General features: G+C 46.0%; 2 protein-coding genes across 5 annotated transcripts in view; one reads left to right on the top strand and one right to left on the bottom strand.

Annotated features, from left to right (window-relative positions):
• Nucleotides 1–20212, top strand: part of LOC139548897 (zinc finger protein 180-like) — a 324124-nt gene that overhangs the window by 35918 nt on the left and 267994 nt on the right. The window lies entirely within an intron of this gene.
• The window catches only part of LOC139548391 (zinc finger protein ZFP2-like), a 315038-nt gene continuing 306731 nt past the window's right edge, over nucleotides 11906–20212 (bottom strand). For both annotated transcript variants that reach the window (XM_071358072.1, XM_071358065.1), the window contains exon 2: nucleotides 11906–14259. In XM_071358072.1, the coding sequence (XP_071214173.1) occupies nucleotides 13082–14259 (1178 nt within the window). In that variant the 3' untranslated portion in view covers nucleotides 11906–13081. The remainder of the gene's footprint in view (nucleotides 14260–20212) is intronic.

Genomic DNA, 20212 nt, shown 5'->3' with positions numbered 1-20212 from the left:
AACACCACCCCCGGCTCTACCAGGGGCTTGAGGTGGTCTCCCACAGCTCTGCTTATGTCATGTTCTGTGGCCTTGCCGTTCCATTTCATGACTGCCCCTGCAACACAGAAAGAAACACATTTAGTCATATTATATAAAACATTCAAAGTAATGGATATGATGCATCTATGGCCTCAGTTACACCTGGCACCTAAATGTGACTTCTGTCATCTGATCACTCCAAGCTGCATTAGGTTCAGATCTACCAGGATGGGCCTTTGACGCAGTCAGGCCACCGAATATGAATAAGCAATATAAAGAGATGTGGGGAAAAGTACATTTTACACACATTACCTTCATAAATCAAATGTTATAGGTCACAGGCAGATGTTATTGTAGTGAAATGCTAGACAAGACAAGTAGTCACGCAATAGATTATGGTCATTGTAGTTAATTAAGTCTTATGCGCTAAACTATGTAGAATATTGGCCTGTTGGAAACTACAACTCCCTACTACATCACACAGTTCAGGCTGGGTCTGATTTATCTCTAGAGAAACTACAACTCCCTACTACATCACACAGTTCAGTCTGGGTCTGATTTATCTCTAGAGAAACTACAACTCCCTACTACATCACACAGTTCAGTCTGGATCTGATTTATCTCAAGAGAAACTACAACTCCCTACTACATCACACAGTTCAGGCTGGATCTGATTTATCTCTAGAGAAACTACAACTCCCTACTACATCACACAGTTCAGGCTGGGTCTGATTTATCTCCAGACTAGCTCTAGACACACCCTCTAGACAAACAGGCCAAAGGAGCTTGGCCCAATTCGGGGAGCCATTGATCTACTTCAGAGGAACTGTGTCTAGAGTGATTTCCTGTTGTTTTGACACCTTACTGGAAAACTAGAATAACTATCTGTTGCTACAGAACGAGACGACCAATTCCCAGTTAGTCTGTGTCTCGTTCTCCCTCACTGGAAAACTAGAATAACTAGCTGTTGCTACAGAACGAGACGACCAATTCCCAGTTAGTCTGTGTCTCGTTCTCCCTCACTGGAAAACTAGAATAACTAGCTGTTGCTACAGAACGAGACGACCAATTCCCAGTTAGTCTGTGTCTCGTTCTCCCTCACTGGAAAACTAGAATAACTATCTGTTGCTACAGAACGAGACGACCAATTCCCAGTTAGTCTGTGTCTCGTTCTCCACACACGGACACACACCAAGATCACGTGTTTTCTATATGCACAAGATAGTTTGACTATATAAGGCTTCTGAACTCCTTGTGTCATCGAGCTCTCGGCCTTCCACCTCAGAGTGTAGGGCTGACCAGCTACATTATTGCAATTCTTATCAAATAAAGGTTGATTGTTTGAAGAAATGACAAAGTCTCTCCTTATTGGTTAGAATTTCCACCACAATGTGCAATAGGCTTTTTCAATACCAACGGTGATAAACTAGATCCATTCTGTTGTTGATTTACTTCTGTGTTTTGAGTCGTTGTCCTGTTGTGCTTCAATTGGCGGACAGCTGACTGCCCAGTTCAACATCAGTTCACCGTCTCACCTCATACTGTATTGGAGCAGCAGCAACTGACTGCCCGGTTCAACATCAGTTCACCGTCTCACCTCATACTGTATTGGAGCAGCAGCAACTGACTGCCCGGTTCAACATCAGTTCACCGTCTCACCTCATACTGTATTGGAGCAGCAGCAGCTGACTGCCCGGTTCAACGTCAGTTCACCGTCTCACCTCATACTGTATTGGAGCAGCAGCAGCTGACTTGATCGTTGATGCTAATCATCATGTGTTGAATCTGAGAGTAAATAGAGCCGACTACAACTCTAAAAATGAAGGGTTCAACTGGAGTTGTTCTCAGATCCCCTAAGAACCGTAGGGTTCTTGGTCAATGAAAAACAGCCCCAAAAGGTTCTTCAAAGAACTTGTTAGAAGGTGGGTTCATCGAGGAACCTCCGTTGTTGCTGGACAACTTCCGGGAACTTCGCAGTTACAACTGAAAACGATGGTGACAAGTTTGGATGCGACAACAAGTTAAAAAGGTTAAGTTGGGTCGATGTATGTCTCGAAATAATTTATATAATAATAATATAACATACTAATAATGAATAACGAAGACAATGATGGTTTTCTGTGAATAGCTTCCATAACGTTACTATAGTTAATTACCGTAAATATTAGAAAGCTGGGTTTGACCGTCGGCGTTGTATGAGCTACAGTACAGTACCGTTATCTAGCTAGCTAACGTTATGTCCTAACTAGGCACAACTAGGTTTGGATTATTTCCCTCAACTATATTCTTTCCCATATATTGTATATCGTTTCCATAAAGCCAACATGGCTTTACACTCATTAACGTAAGTTTCCAATCTAGAGCAGTTTTCACTTTTGTGATAATGAACTAGCTAACGTTAACTAACTAACTAACTAAGGACGGTGACCTGTCCAGACGAGATGTTACAACGAACTGAATCGTCAATGGAGGTCTTCCTCTTTATATAGCCTGCTACAGCATGCAATACTATTAACTCACAAGGGGGCATAACGTTACATGGACAATACTATCCCATTTTGGAAACGTTACATGGACAATACTATCCCATTTTGGACACGTTACATGGACAATACTATCCCATTTTGGAAACGTTACATGGACAATACTATCCCATTTTGGAAACGTTACATGGGCAATACTATCCCATTTTGGAGACGTTACATGGACAATACTATCCCATTTTGGAAACGTTACATGGACAATACTATCCCATTTTGGAAACGTTACATGTCCGCCCCCTTGTGGAGGGAAATTAATATCTTAGATGGTAGCTGTAGATGGGATTCAAATGCATAATGGTATTAATACAGTGTCTAGACTACCTCTTTTGTATAAATGCCCTTCAGAATCCAAACACAGTATTGCCACGCAGCAAAATGTTGCGTATAATCTTTCACATCAGCCTGATAAAATATTGAACACTTTGTGTACAAAGATATCTTGAAATGTGATATTAGGCCTGTATGGCAGTACTGTTACTGTATGGCAGTACTGTATTGGCTAGTGCTTTCTCCAATATGTTCTTCTATTTTACATTCAATTGTATGTCGATGCCATTTATCTTTCAATATGTATTTAATATATATATATATTTTAATGCTTGTAAGACTATTCTTTGACACATTATCTCTTCCTTTGAAATTCTTATAGGACAGAACATGGACACAATGCAATTGGGATCAAGAAGAAGGTACAGATCTGTTGTAGGACAGCTGCATTTGAAGTGTACATTTAACCTACATAGCAGTCAATACAAACTGAAATCTCTTAGCATACAAATGTGTGCAAATGATCTTTTCAGATCTTCTCAGAAATGAATCAAGTCCATGGAATGGATATAGACAAAAAGATAATTCAAGGACCATCAGAGGTCGAGAGGCAAGGCAGGGGTGAGGACATCATCCTGCTATGTTGACAGTCCCTGAAGGACAATACAGAAGAGGGATTTTCTCTTATTCCTTCCCTTTCTCTAATGTATTTTGTAATAAAATTAGCAAGTGTAGTAAGGTCATTGCTTTACTTTACTAGGACTCGAGACCACAGCAGCAATTCTTTTCAGATCTTCTCAGAAATGAATCAAGTCCAGGGAATGGATATGAGAGTGAAATCCCGCTGGCCTTTGAAGGCGAGAACATCCACGCCCTCGAGGACGTCCCCAAGTGACTTGGGGCTCTGCTAAGGCTGTATTTTTTATTTCAGTGCCAGGACTGCTCTAGGTTGCCCGCAACCGACCAATGATAGATGTGTTTGAGTCGACTGACTCTCAGATCATCCTCCACTGACTCGGCCCTGTCTACACCTCCAAGGTGACCCCCCTCACACTGGAATACACACTCCTACAGGGCCCTGTTTACACCTCCAAGGTGACCCCCCTCCCACTGGAACACTCAGAGCCTCCTGCCTGGGCCCTGTTTACACCTCCAAGGTGACCCCCCTCACACTGGAATACACACTCAGAGCCTCCTGACTGGGCCCTGTTTACACCTCCAAGGTGACCGCCCTCACACAGGAATACACACTCAGAGCCTCCTGACTCGGCCCTGTTTACACCTCCACACAGGAATACACACTCAGAGCCTCCTGACTGGGCCCTGTTTACACCTCCAAGGTGACCGCCCTCACACTGGAACACTCAGAGACTACGAGGTTTTGATAAAAACTCCACTTTGCGTGTTTCGCTCACCTCCTTTTTTAAACTAGGTCCGAGATGTGGTATTCACTCGGCTCGCTGCATCTCAGATCAAAGGTGGGTCCATCGGCTCCGTTCCCGAAGTGTGGTCTCCCTGAGATCCCAAGTTTGAGGGATCCCTTGTGCACCATTTACCCAGGTCATCAGGAGCCAGGTCATTTACCCAGGTCGTCAGGAGCCAGGCCATTTACCCAGGTCGTCAGGAGCCAGGTCATTTACCCAGGTCGTCAGGAGCCAGGTCATTTCCCAGGTCATTTGCCCAGGTCGTCAGGAGCCAGATCATTTACCCAGGTCATTTACCCAGGTCGTCAGGAGCCAGGTCATTTACCCAGGTCGTCAGGAGCCAGGTCATTTACCCAGGTAATTTGCCCAGGTTGTCAGGAGCCAGGTCATTTACACAGGTCATCAGGAGCCAGGTAATTTACCCAGGTTGTCAGGAGCCAGGTCATTTACACAGGTCATCAGGAGCCAGGTCATTTACCCAGGTAGTCAGGAGCCAGGTCATTTACCCAGGTAGTCAGGAGCCAGGTCTTTTACCCAGGTCGTCAGGAGCCAGGTCGTCAGGAGCCAGGTAATTTACTCAGGTATTTTGCCCAGGTTGTCAGGAGCCAGGTCATTTACCCAGGTCTTCAGGAGCCAGGTCATTTACCCAGGTAGTCAGGAGCCAGGTCATTTACCCAGGTAGTCAGGAGCCAGGTCATTTACCCAGGTCATCAGGAGCAAGGTCATTTACCCAGGTCATTTACCCAGGTCGCCGGGAGGCAGGTCATTTACCCAGGTCGTCAGGAGCCAGGTAATTTACCCAGGTAATTTGCCCAGGTTGTCAGGAGCCAGGTCATTTACACAGGTCATCAGGAGCCAGGTCATTTACCCAGGTCGTCAGGAGCCAGGTCATTTACCCAGGTAGTCAGGAGCCAGGTCTTTTACCCAGGTCGTCAGGAGCCAGGTCGTCAGGAGCCAGGTAATTTACTCAGGTATTTTGCCCAGGTTGTCAGGAGCCAGGTCATTTACCCACGTCTTCAGGAGCCAGGTCATTTACCCAGGTAGTCAGGAGCCAGGTCATTTACCCAGGTAGTCAGGAGCCAGGTCATTTACCCAGGTCGTCAGGAGCAAGGTCATTTACCCAGGTCATTTACCCAGGTCGTCGGGAGGCAGGTCATTTACCCAGGTCGTCAGGAGCCAGGTCATTTACCCAGGTCGTCAGGAGCCAGGTCATTTACCCAGGTCATTTACCCAGGTCTTCAGGAGCAAGGTCATTTACCCAGGTAGTCAGGAGCCAGGTCATTTACCCAGGTAGTCAGGAGCCAGGTCATTTACCCAGGTCGTCAGGAGCAAGGTCATTTACCCAGGTCATTTACCCAGGTCGTCGGGAGGCAGGTCATTTACCCAGGTCATTTACCCAGGTTGTCAGGAGCCAGGTCCTTTACCCAGGTCCTCAGGAGCCAGGTCATTTACCCAGGTCGTCACCAGCCAGGTAATTTACCCAGGTCGTCAGGAGCCAGGTCATTTACCCAGGTTGTCAGGAGCCAGGTCATTTACCCAGGTCATCAAGAGCCAGGTCATTTACCCAGGTAGTCAGGAGCCAGGTCATTTACCCAGGTAGTCAGGAGCCAGGTCATTTACCCAGGTAATCAGGAGCCAGGTCATTTACACAGGTCATTTACCCAGGTCATCAGGAGCCAGGTCATTTACGGTCCCGTGTGGCTCAGTTGGTTGAGCATGGCGCTTGCAACGCCAGGGTTGTGGGTTCGATTCCCACGGGGGCCCAGAACAAAAAAGTATGAATGTATGTACTTGTAAGTCGCTCTGGATAAGAGCGTCTGCTAAATGACTAAAATGTAAATGTAAAAATGTACCCAGGTCATCAGGAGCCAGATCATTTACCCAGGTAGTCAGGAGCCAGGTCATTTACCCAGGAAGTCAGGAGCCAGGTCTTTTACCTAGGTCGTCAGGAGCCAGGTCATTTACCCAGGTCGTCAGGAGCCAGGTCATTTACCCAGGTAATTTGCCAAGGTTGTCAGGAGCCAGGTCATTTACCCAGGTCATCAGGAGCCAGGTCATTTACCCAGGTAGTCAGGAGCCAGGTCATTTACCCAGGTAGTCAGGAGCCAGGTCATTTACCCAGGTCGTCAGGAGCAAGGTCATTTACCCAGGTCGTCGGGAGGCAGGCCATTTACCCAGGTCATTTACCCAGGTCCTCAGGAGCCAGGTCATTTACCCAGGTCGTCAGGAGCCAGGTCATTTACCCAGGTTGTCAGGAGCCAGGTCATTTACCCAGGTCATCAAGAGCCAGGTCATTTACCCAGGTAGTCAGGAGCCAGGTCATTTACCCAGGTAGTCAGGAGCCAGGTCATTTACCCAGGTAATCAAGAGCCAGGTCATTTACCCAGGTAGTCAGGAGCCAGGTCATTTACCCAGGTCATCAGGAGCCAGGTCATTTACGGTCCCGTGTGGCTCAGTTGGTTGAGCATGGCGCTTGCAACGCCAGGGTTGTGGGTTCGATTCCCACGGGGGCCCAGAACAAAAAAGTATGAATGTATGTACTTGTAAGTCGCTCTGGATAAGAGCGTCTGCTAAATGACTCAAATGTAAATGTAAAAATGTACCCAGGTAGTCAGGAGCCAGGTCATTTACCCAGGTAGTCAGGAGCCAGGTCATTTACCCAGGTCGTCAGGAGCCAGGTCATTTACACAGATAGTCAGGAGCCAGGTCATTTACCCAGGTCGTCAGGAGCCAGGTCATTTACCTAGGTCATCAGGAGCCAGGTCATTTACCCAGGTCATTTACCCAGGTCGTCAGGAGCCAGGTCATTTACCCAGGTCATCAGGAGCCAGGTCATTTACCCAGGTTCACAGGAGCCAGGTCATTTACCCAGGTCGTCAGGAGCCAGGTCATTTACCCAGATCGTCAGGAGCCAGGTCATTTACCTAGGTCATCAGGAGCCAGGTCATTTACCCAGGTCGTCAGGAGCCAGGTCATTTACCCAGGTCATTTACCCAGGTCGTCAGGAGCCAGGTCATTTACCCAGGTCGTCAGGAGCCAGGTCATTTACCCAGGTCGTCAGGAGCCAGGTCATTTACCCAGGTCGTCAGGAGCCAGGTCATTTACCCAGGTCATCAGGAGCCAGGTCATTTACCCAGGTCGTCAGGAGCCAGGTCATTTACCCAGGTCGTCAGGAGCCAGGTCATTTACCCAGGTCGTCAGGAGCCAGGTCATTTACCCAGGTCGTCAGGAGCCAGGTCATTTACCCAGGTCGTCAGGAGCCAGGTCATTTACCCAGGTCATCAGGAGCCAGGTCATTTACCCAGGTCGTCAGGAGCCAGGTCATTTACCCAGATCGTCAGGAGCCAGGTCATTTACCCAGGTCGTCAGGAGCAAGGTCATTTACCCAGGTCATTTACCCAGGTCGTCAGGAGCCAGGTCATTTACCTAGGTCGTCAGGAGCCAGGTCATTTACCCAGGTCGTCAGGAGCCAGGTCATTTACCCAGGTCGTCAGGAGCCAGGTCATTTACCCAGGTCCTCAGGAGCCAGGTCATTTACCCAGGTCGTCAGGAGCCAGGTAATTTACTTAGGTAATTTGCCCAGGTTGCCAGGAGCCAGGTCATTTACCCAGGTCATCAGGAGCCAGGTCATTTACCGAGGTAGTCAGGAGCCAGGTCATTTACCAAGGTAGTCAGGAGCCAGGTCATTTACCCAGGTCGTCAGGAGCAAGGTCATTTACCCAGGTCATTTACCCAGGTCGTCAGGAGCCAGGTCATTTACCCAGGTCGTCAGGAGCCAGGTCATTTACCCAGGTCATTTACCCAGGTCTTCAGGAGCAAGGTCATTTACCCAGGTAGTCAGGAGCCAGGTCATTTACCCAGGTAGTCAGGAGCCAGGTCATTTACCCAGGTCGTCAGGAGCAAGGTCATTTACCCAGGTCATTTACCCAGGTCGTCGGGAGGCAGGTCATTTACCCAGGTCATTTACCCAGGTTGTCAGGAGCCAGGTCCTTTACCCAGGTCCTCAGGAGCCAGGTCATTTACCCAGGTCGTCACCAGCCAGGTAATTTACCCAGGTCGTCAGGAGCCAGGTCATTTACCCAGGTTGTCAGGAGCCAGGTCATTTACCCAGGTCATCAAGAGCCAGGTCATTTACCCAGGTAGTCAGGAGCCAGGTCATTTACCCACGTCTTCAGGAGCCAGGTCATTTACCCAGGTAGTCAGGAGCCAGGTCATTTACCCAGGTAGTCAGGAGCCAGGTCATTTACCCAGGTCGTCAGGAGCAAGGTCATTTACCCAGGTCATTTACCCAGGTCGTCGGGAGGCAGGTCATTTACCCAGGTCGTCAGGAGCCAGGTCATTTACCCAGGTCGTCAGGAGCCAGGTCATTTACCCAGGTCATTTACCCAGGTCTTCAGGAGCAAGGTCATTTACCCAGGTAGTCAGGAGCCAGGTCATTTACCCAGGTAGTCAGGAGCCAGGTCATTTACCCAGGTCGTCAGGAGCAAGGTCATTTACCCAGGTCATTTACCCAGGTCGTCGGGAGGCAGGTCATTTACCCAGGTCATTTACCCAGGTTGTCAGGAGCCAGGTCCTTTACCCAGGTCCTCAGGAGCCAGGTCCTTTACCCAGGTCGTCACCAGCCAGGTAATTTACCCAGGTCGTCAGGAGCCAGGTCATTTACCCAGGTTGTCAGGAGCCAGGTCATTTACCCAGGTCATCAAGAGCCAGGTCATTTACCCAGGTAGTCAGGAGCCAGGTCATTTACCCAGGTAGTCAGGAGCCAGGTCATTTACCCAGGTAATCAGGAGCCAGGTCATTTACACAGGTCATTTACCCAGGTCATCAGGAGCCAGGTCATTTACGGTCCCGTGTGGCTCAGTTGGTTGAGCATGGCGCTTGCAACGCCAGGGTTGTGGGTTCGATTCCCACGGGGGCCCAGAACAAAAAAGTATGAATGTATGTACTTGTAAGTCGCTCTGGATAAGAGCGTCTGCTAAATGACTAAAATGTAAATGTAAAAATGTACCCAGGTCATCAGGAGCCAGATCATTTACCCAGGTAGTCAGGAGCCAGGTCATTTACCCAGGAAGTCAGGAGCCAGGTCTTTTACCTAGGTCGTCAGGAGCCAGGTCATTTACCCAGGTCGTCAGGAGCCAGGTCATTTACCCAGGTAATTTGCCAAGGTTGTCAGGAGCCAGGTCATTTACCCAGGTCATCAGGAGCCAGGTCATTTACCCAGGTAGTCAGGAGCCAGGTCATTTACCCAGGTAGTCAGGAGCCAGGTCATTTACCCAGGTCGTCAGGAGCAAGGTCATTTACCCAGGTCGTCGGGAGGCAGGCCATTTACCCAGGTCATTTACCCAGGTCCTCAGGAGCCAGGTCATTTACCCAGGTCGTCAGGAGCCAGGTCATTTACCCAGGTTGTCAGGAGCCAGGTCATTTACCCAGGTCATCAAGAGCCAGGTCATTTACCCAGGTAGTCAGGAGCCAGGTCATTTACCCAGGTAGTCAGGAGCCAGGTCATTTACCCAGGTAATCAAGAGCCAGGTCATTTACCCAGGTAGTCAGGAGCCAGGTCATTTACCCAGGTCATCAGGAGCCAGGTCATTTACGGTCCCGTGTGGCTCAGTTGGTTGAGCATGGCGCTTGCAACGCCAGGGTTGTGGGTTCGATTCCCACGGGGGCCCAGAACAAAAAAGTATGAATGTATGTACTTGTAAGTCGCTCTGGATAAGAGCGTCTGCTAAATGACTCAAATGTAAATGTAAAAATGTACCCAGGTAGTCAGGAGCCAGGTCATTTACCCAGGTAGTCAGGAGCCAGGTCATTTACCCAGGTCGTCAGGAGCCAGGTCATTTACACAGATAGTCAGGAGCCAGGTCATTTACCCAGGTCGTCAGGAGCCAGGTCATTTACCTAGGTCATCAGGAGCCAGGTCATTTACCCAGGTCATTTACCCAGGTCGTCAGGAGCCAGGTCATTTACCCAGGTCATCAGGAGCCAGGTCATTTACCCAGGTTCACAGGAGCCAGGTCATTTACCCAGGTCGTCAGGAGCCAGGTCATTTACCCAGATCGTCAGGAGCCAGGTCATTTACCTAGGTCATCAGGAGCCAGGTCATTTACCCAGGTCGTCAGGAGCCAGGTCATTTACCCAGGTCATTTACCCAGGTCGTCAGGAGCCAGGTCATTTACCCAGGTCGTCAGGAGCCAGGTCATTTACCCAGGTCGTCAGGAGCCAGGTCATTTACCCAGGTCGTCAGGAGCCAGGTCATTTACCCAGGTCATCAGGAGCCAGGTCATTTACCCAGGTCGTCAGGAGCCAGGTCATTTACCCAGGTCGTCAGGAGCCAGGTCATTTACCCAGGTCGTCAGGAGCCAGGTCATTTACCCAGGTCGTCAGGAGCCAGGTCATTTACCCAGGTCGTCAGGAGCCAGGTCATTTACCCAGGTCATCAGGAGCCAGGTCATTTACCCAGGTCGTCAGGAGCCAGGTCATTTACCCAGATCGTCAGGAGCCAGGTCATTTACCCAGGTCGTCAGGAGCAAGGTCATTTACCCAGGTCATTTACCCAGGTCGTCAGGAGCCAGGTCATTTACCTAGGTCGTCAGGAGCCAGGTCATTTACCCAGGTCGTCAGGAGCCAGGTCATTTACCCAGGTCGTCAGGAGCCAGGTCATTTACCCAGGTCCTCAGGAGCCAGGTCATTTACCCAGGTCGTCAGGAGCCAGGTAATTTACTTAGGTAATTTGCCCAGGTTGCCAGGAGCCAGGTCATTTACCCAGGTCATCAGGAGCCAGGTCATTTACCGAGGTAGTCAGGAGCCAGGTCATTTACCAAGGTAGTCAGGAGCCAGGTCATTTACCCAGGTCGTCAGGAGCAAGGTCATTTACCCAGGTCATTTACCCAGGTCGTCGGGAGGCAGGTCATTTACCCAGGTCATTTACCCAGGTCATCAGGAGCCAGGTCATTTACTCAGGTAGTCAGGAGCCAGGTCATTTACCCAGGTCGTCAGGAGCCAGGTCATTTACCCAGGTTCACAGGAGCCAGGTCATTTACCCAGGTCGTCAGGAGCCAGGTCATTTACCCAGATCGTCAGGAGCCAGGTCATTTACCTAGGTCATCAGGAGCCAGGTCATTTACCCAGGTAATTTGCCCAGGTTGTCAGGAGCCAGGTCATTTACCCAGGTCATCAGGAGCCAGGTCATTTCCCCAGGTAGTCAGGAGCCAGGTCATTTACCCAGGTAGTCAGGAGCCAGGTCATTTACCCAGGTCGTCAGGAGCAAGGTCGTTTACCCAGGTCATTTACCCAGGTCGTCGGGAGGCAGGTCATTTACTCAGGTCATTTACCCAGGTCATCAGGAGCCAGGTCATTTACTCAGGTAGTCAGGAGCCAGGTCATTTACACAGGTAGTCAGGAGCCAGGTCATTTACCCAGGTCGTCAGGAGCCAGGTCATTTACCCAGATCGTCAGGAGCCAGGTCATTTACCTAGGTCATCAGGAGCCAGGTAATTTACCCAGGTCATTTACCCAGGTCGTCAGGAGCCAGGTCATTTACCCAGGTCGTCAGCAGCGGTCACCAAGTCAAGATTCACATCCCCATTGCCAAATGTGGTTAATTTCTTTCATATCAAATGAGGAGAGACAAACTTATCACACAAGTCAGAGTTATTCTTAAACTAAATCTTTATTCACTTATTAATAAGGGAGCAGGTCAATATAACACGCAAATATAAAGTTAATCAATTCAGTGCTGTACGATGATGGCTGGTTGACAAATCACCCCCAGATGATTCGTTGAGAGCCACAAGACAGAAGTACAAAGGTCTTTCAACCTACATGACGAACAACAGATGTATAGAACGGGTCACAAGGTTAAGATTTGTATGAAAGATACTTATAATTCTCAGCAGACAGTATCTGCTGTAAAAACAGTACTCTTTGTGTATAGACCAGGGTCTGGCCCTGGGGTCATCTATCCCTGGTACCATATAGAACAGGAACATTAACTCATGCTCTGGAATGCGGTCTCTTTAGGTTTTATCACCCAAAAGACATTGTAAATCTCCTGTCAGTGTTTTCTCCCAGAGGCCCATCCTCAGTAGAACACACAGACACAATAGTTCTAAGAACCCTCTATTCTGTTGCATAAAACAACCATTTGATGCAATAAAAGTATTATAACATAATGTTGCAATTTTTCTCTCGGTGTCCACTGAAAGTTGACTAGTAACAACAACTGGGACATAAAAGACACCAACCATGAGACCCACTAAATCTGCCCAAGAAGAGGCAAACAAAAGAAAAACCCACACCAAATTTAAAGACAGGAAGCAAACCAAAAAGGTGGAGCAACTAAAGGTGTTGACATTCCACATCTATCAAGACAACTGGAGCAATGGGCCAGACACTCTTAAATAGAACCTGGACCAGCTCAGGTGAAACACCTTCCCACTAACGAGATGGACAAGCCAGAACAGGTGTAACACATACTGACTAACGAGGTGACAGAAATCGGTACGTCCTACGTGCTAACGAGCTATACTTGCTAACGAGCTATACGTGCTAAAGTCCAACCTCAAAACATAAATGGAAAAACCAAAGACTAACACCTTAAGAGAATGTGCACCACCAACAGAAAACAACTTCCAATTCACATTATAATCAACTACAATGCTTCACCTTCACCAATAAAAACATGGTGTCTACTGGCTGTCAACAATTAAAAACAAGAAGAAAAAAAGTTTATTTTTCCCTTCCTAAAACTCACTAGCTTCTAGAACTCTCGTCTTCCTAAAACTCACTTGCTTCTAGAACTCTCTTCTTCCTAAAACTCACAAGCTTCTAGAACTCTCGTCCCCTTGGAACGAGCCCACAGCTAAAAGATTCCTCTCCTGTGTGTGTTCTCTGGTGCATTGTCAGACCAGTAGATGAAACAAAACTCTTCCCACATTGATTACAGCTAAAAGACTTATCTCCTGTGTGTGTTCCCTGGTGTACTGTCAGATCACCAGATGGAACAAAACGTTTCCCACATTGATTACATATAAAATACTTCTCTCCTATGTGTGTTCTCTGGTGTACTGTCAGATCGCCAGATGGAACAAAACTCGTCCCACATTTACCACAGCTATAGTGTTTCTCTCCTGTGTGTGTTCTCTGGTGTACAGTCAGAAGGCCAGATGAAACAAAACTCTTCCCACATTGATCACAGCTATACGGTTTCTCTCCTGTGTGTGTTCTCTGGTGTCGTGTCAGGCTAGTTGAATGGCTAAAACTCTTCCTACATTGAATACAGCTATAAGGTTTCTCTCCTGTGTGTATTCGCTGGTGTGATATCAGGCTGGTTGAATGGCTAAAACTCTTCCCACATTGAGTACAGCTATAAGGTTTATCGCCTGTGTGTGTTCTCTGGTGTGATATCAGGCTGGTTGACTGGCTAAAACTCTTCCCACATTGAGTACAGCTATAAGATTTCTCGCCTGTGTGTGTTCTCTGGTGTGTTATCAGGTTGCTTAGCTGAGTAAAACTCTTCCCACATTGATCACAGCTGTACGGTTTCTCTCCTGTGTGTTTTCTCTGGTGTGTTATCAGGTTGCTTAGCTGAGTAAAACTCTTCCCACATTGAGTACAGCTATGAGATTTCTCGCCTGTGTGTGTTCTCTGGTGTGTTATCAGGTTGCTTAGCTGAGTAAAACTCTTCCCACATTGATTACAGCTATAAGGTTTCTCTCCTGTGTGTATTCTCTGGTGTACAGTCAGAAGGCCAGATGAAACATAACTCTTCCCACATTGATAACAGGTATAAGGTTTCTCTCCTGTGTGGATTCTCTGATGAATTATAATGCCTGCTGAGGAGGTGAATCTCTTCCCACAGTCAGAGCAGCAGTGAGATTTCTTCCCTGTGGGTCTCTGCAGGTGTTTCTTGAGGTGTTCTGATCTGGAGAGACTCTTCTCTGCCTCGTCAGCATCATGATGTTGTTGAGGCTCCCCAGAGGATCCACGATAGTCCCGTCTCTCTCCTGTGTGAACAACAAAGTCATACAGATGGTTAAATGCCCACAACAGCAGAAGTTTATTTGAGGTAAAGGGTGATGCCCAGAGTGTACCCATGAAGTTGTACAACAATTGACGTCTGTTAAATTTAACAATTAAGACAGTCAAGATAGGAACAATAGTGATATTTTGTCTTGTTTTCACATTAGTAACATCGATGATTGTCGGCTAGAAATAAGTTATTCAAGTTGTTGAAACTCTAAGCAGTGTGCCAGACGTCTTTTGGTGTCCAATATAGGCCCCTTTCTGTGTTTGCTAAAATTGCGGCACGAGGGCGATGCATACGCAATTTGGTTGCAGAAACTCCTCCCTGCTAATGAGGAAACCACTAGTTATGGATGTAGTATATCTGGTAATGAGGAAACCACTAGTTATGGATGTAGTATATCTGGTAATGAGGAAACCACTAGTTATGGATGTAGTATATCTGGTAATGAGGAAACCACTACTTATGGTTGTAGTATATCTGGTAATGAGGAAACCACTAGTTATGGATGTAGTATATCTGGTAATGAGGAAACCGCCAGTTATGGATGTAGTATATCTGGTAATGAGGAAACCGCTAGTTATGGATGTAGTATATCTGGTAATGAGGAAACCACTAGTTATGGATGTAGTATATCTGCTAATGAGGAAACCACTAGTTATGGATGTAGTATATCTGCTAATGAGGAAACCACTAGTTATGGATGTAGTATATCTGCTAATGAGGAAACCACTAGTTATGGATGGAGTATATCTGGTAATGAGGAAACCACTACTTATGGATGTAGTATATCTGGTAATGAGGAAACCGCTAGTTATGGATGTAGTATATCTGGTAATGAGGAAACCACTAGTTATGGATGTAGTATATCTGCCTGGAGCAAAAATGGTGAGCAAAGATTTTAGTTTTTCACAATGTATTCTGAATATTACAGCACAAGATCAGGAGTGCTAGTCAGGGAAACTCACATTAACCTCTGGTATCTATTCACTAATTCACCACCGTGGGGGAAAACTCAGGGGAGTTCTCATAGGCTGACAGCAAAAATAGCCTCCATTTACAGGTTGCTTATGAGTGCATTTCACATTTCACATGTGTGTTATTGCATTTTACATTTTACATTATAATTGTAAGGCTCATTTGAATCTCCTGCTTAATATGTGTGTGTTATTGCGGCAAATCAATTGCTTTAAACTGAAACACTTCAACCAGTAAAATGTTCTTAGGCTTTGCCATCAGCCTGACAATGAGGGTTTGTACACTAAGTGTTTGACAAATTGGCCCATAACTTCACCAAACAATAACATAGACCTACTGTAGGACCCATAACTTCACCTAATAACAAAACAGACCTACTGTAGAACCCATAACTTCACCTAACAATAACATAGACCTAGGACTATAAACAATTTAATATTTCAGGTGAAACATGGAAACTAAAATGTCTTTGTCGTGACATTTCATAACCTGGTCACCAGATAATTTGGTGAATAATCCCACTAGGCTACTCTGTAATGTGTTGTCATTCTAAATGTCTTGAATAACGGAAAATAGCTCTGTGTGTTGTACAATAGCCTATCCATCAAGGAACAGTTCTCTACACATTATGAGCAAAGTATCTCCATTTCCAAACAGACTAACGAGACCCTACTGTAAATCAAGCAGACAATAACATTATAAACATCAATTTGTTAGGGATGTTGGATCCAACGTGGAGCACGGCATAACTGTCTTTACCAGAGTAATGAATGAAGAAGCACTTTGTTTGTTGTTGCATGTCGTGATGTTTGTCATGTGACTGTCATTCAGAAAATGATTTCCTGGATCAGCTGATGATAGTTGAACATGTGAATGTAACTAAATTGCTACAGTATTAAGAATTATGTGTAATTATTGAAGAACCATGTTAATGACAAGCTATGACAAGCTTAACGTTATGACTATAACTACTGTTCCCTGAAGGAGGGAAACGAGGTACAACATACTATGGGGAAATAGAATCATTCCCCATGCCGACCCAAACGGATACTAAATGAAACGGCCCCTGGCAGACCACCCAGACCGTGCAAGATGGCGCCTACAGAGATGGTCGCCTCGCTTCAGGTCCTTAGAAAACTATGCAGTTATTTGTTGTTTTATGTATTATTATTATCGCAGGAGAGGTAGACTGAGCGGCCTACTACTGGTCAGACTCAGAAGGCGAGCACACCATCCACCGCTTCCGAGCATATTACTCGCCAATGTCCAATCTCTAGACAACAAGGTTGCCGAAATTAGGGCACGAGTTGCCTTCCAGAGAGACATCAGAGATTGTAACATTCTCTGTTTCACAGAAACATGGCTCACTCAGGATACGTTGTCAGAGTTGGTACCCGGTTTCTTCATGCATTGACAGAAACAAAAATTTCTCTGGCAAGAAGAAGGGCGGGGGTGTATGCCTTATGATTAACAACTCGTGGTGTAATCATAACAACATACATAAACTCAAGTCCTTTTGTTCACCTGACCTAGAATTCCTTACAATCAAATGCAGACCGCATTATCTTCCAAGAGAATTCTCTTCGATTATAGTCACATATTATAGTATATCCCCCGCCAAGCAGATACCTCGTCAGCCCTGAAAGAACTTCACTGGACTCTATGTAAACTGGAAACCATACATCCCGAGGCTGCATTTATTGTAGCTGGGGAATTTAACAAAGCTAACCTGAGAACAAGCCTTCCTAAATTCTATCAGCATTTCAACTGCAAGACTCGAGCTGCTAGCATTCTGGATCACTCTAACTTCCGTGATGCATAGAAAGAAATTAAACAACTTCTTTGATCGCTTTGAGGACAATACAGTGCCAACGACACGGCCCGCTACCATAGACTATGGGCTCTCCTTCTCCGTGGCCGACGTGAGTAAAATATTTAAACGTGTTAACCCTCGCAGGGCTACCCGCCCAGACAGCATCCCTCGCCGCGTCTTCAGAGCATTCATAGACCAGCTGGCTGGTGTGTTTACGGACATATTCAATCAATCCCTATCCCAGTCTGCTGTCCCCACATGCTTCAAGATGGCCACCATTATTCCTGTTCCAAGAAGGCTAAGAACTAAATGACTATCGCCCTGTTGCACTCACTTCTGTCATCATGAAGTGCTTTGAGAGACTAGTCAAGGAGCATATCACCTCCACCCTACCCGATACCCTAGACCCACTTCAATTTGCTTACCGCCCCAATAGTTCCACTGACGATGCAATCGCCATCACACTGCACAATCTCACCTGGACAAGAGGAATGCCTATGAAAGAATGCTGTTCATTGACTACAAGAGAGCATCCTGTCGGGCTGTATCATCGCCTGGTATGGCAACTGCACCGCCCTCAACCGCAAGACCCTCCAGAGGGTGGTCCGGTCTGCACAACGCATCACCGGGGCAAACTACCTGCCCTCCGGGACACCTACACCACTCGATGTCACAGGAAGGCCAAAAAGATCATCAAGGACAACAACCACCCGAGCCACTGCCTGTTCACACCGCTATCATCCAGAAGGTGATGTCAGTACAGATGCATCAAAGCTGGGACCGAGAGACTGAAAAAACAGCTTCTATCTCAAGGCCATCAGACTGTTAAACAGCCATCACTAACATAGAGAGGCTGCTGCCAACATACAGACTCAATCTCTGGCCACTTTAATAAATGGACTTAATAAAAGGTATCTCTAGTCACTTTAAATAACGCAACTTTAATAATGTTCACATATCCTGCATTACTCTCATATGTATATACAGTATATGTATATACAGTATTCTATACCATCTACTGCATCTGCCTGTGACGCACGGCCATCGCTCATCCATGTATTTATATGTACATATTCTTATTCATCCCTTACATTTGTGTGTATAAGGTAGTTGTTGTGAATTTGTTAGATTACTTGTTAGATATTACTGCATTGTCGGAACTAGAAGCACAAGCATTTCGCTACAGTCGCATTAACATCTGCTAACCATGTGTATGTGACCATTAACATCTGCTAACCATGTGTATGTGACCAATAACATCTGCTAACCATGTGTATGTGACCATTAACATCTGCTAACCATGTGTATGTGACCATTAACATCTGCTAACCATATGTATGTGACCATTAACATCTGCTAACCATGTGTATGTGACCATTAACATCTGCTAACCATGTGTATGTGACCATTAACATCTGCTAACCATGTGTATGTGACCATTAACATCTGCTAACCATGTGTATGTGACAATTAACATCCGCTAACCATTTGTATGTGACCATTAACATCCGCTAACCATGTGTATGTGACCATTAACATCCGCTAACCATGTGTATGTGACCATTAACATCTGCTAACCATGTGTATGTGACCATTAACATCTGCTAACCATGTGTATGTGACCATTAACATCTGCTAACCATGTGTATGTGACCATTAACATCCGCTAACCATGTGTATGTGACCATTAACATTTGATTTGCCCTGACCCCGCAAGATGTGTCAGTTTTGTCAATTTATTCATTGTCTTTTGTTTGAGACCCTCCTGTCAAGGTTGAGTAAGGACCAGTCTACCTGATTACACATATAGTAGTAGGACTAGTCTACCTGATTACACATATAGCAGGAGGACTAGTCTACCTGGTTACACATATAGAGGTAGGACTAGTCTACCTGGTTACACATATAGAAGTAGGACTAGTCTACCTGGTTACACATATAGAAGTAGGACTAGTCTACCTGGTTACACATATAGAAGTAGGACTAGTCTACCTGGTTACACATATAGAAGTAGACTAGTCTACCTGGTTACACATATAGAAGTAGACTAGTCTACCTGGTTACACATATAGAAGTAGACTAGTCTACCTGGTTACACATATAGAAGTAGGACTAGTCTACCTGACAACACATATAGAAGTAGGACTAGTCTACCTGACAACACATATAGAAGTAGGACTAGTCTACCTGGTTACACATATAGAAGTAGGACTAGTCTACCTGGTTACACATATAGAAGTAGGACTAGTCTACCTGATTACACATATAGAGGTAGGACTAGTCTACCTGATTACACATATAGAGGTAGGACTAGTCTACCTGGTTACACATATAGAAGTAGACTAGTCTACCTGACAACACATATAGAAGTAGGACTAGTCTACCTGGTTACACATATAGAACTAGGACTAGTCTACCTGGTTACACATATAGAAGTAGGACTAGTCTACCTGACAACACATATAGAAGTAGGACTAGTCTACCTGACAACACATATAGAAGTAGGACTAGTCTATCTGGTTACACATATAGAAGTAGGACTAGTCTACCCGGTTACACATATAGAAGTAGGACTAGTCTACCCGGTTACACATATAGAAGTAGGACTAGTCTACCTGGTTACACATATAGAAGTAGGACTAGTCTACCTGGTTACACATATAGAAGTAGGACTAGTCTACCTGGTTACACACATATAGAAGTAGGACTAGTCTACCTGGTTACACATATAGAAGTAGGACTAGTCTACCTGGTTACACATATAGAAGTAGGACTAGTCTACCTGGTTACACATATAGAAGTAGGACTAGTCTACCTGATTACACATATAGAAGTAGGATTAGTCTACCTAAACATTGGAGTAAAAAATCTTATTCTGGGTTCTGATGGGGTACAACAGTTGAACTAAGCTCATGAGGCATGTGTTATATTCTTCAAGAATCAATGGCTATAAATAAATAATTTAAAAATCTAAATATGGATGTGGTAATTGCAGGTTTCCCCTTTAACACCACACATCCTTCCAGTTCTCTGCTGTCGGTGACTGGAACGAATTTCAAAAATCACTGAAGTTGGAGACTTATATTTCCCTCACCAACTTTAAACATCAGCTATCTGAACAGCTAACCGATCGCTGCAGCTG

The sequence above is a fragment of the Salvelinus alpinus genome, chromosome 2 (genome assembly GCF_045679555.1).
Source record: "Salvelinus alpinus chromosome 2, SLU_Salpinus.1, whole genome shotgun sequence".
NCBI classification, from domain to species: Eukaryota; Metazoa; Chordata; class Actinopteri; order Salmoniformes; family Salmonidae; genus Salvelinus; species Salvelinus alpinus.
This window is presented reverse-complemented; position numbering and strand designations above follow the sequence as displayed.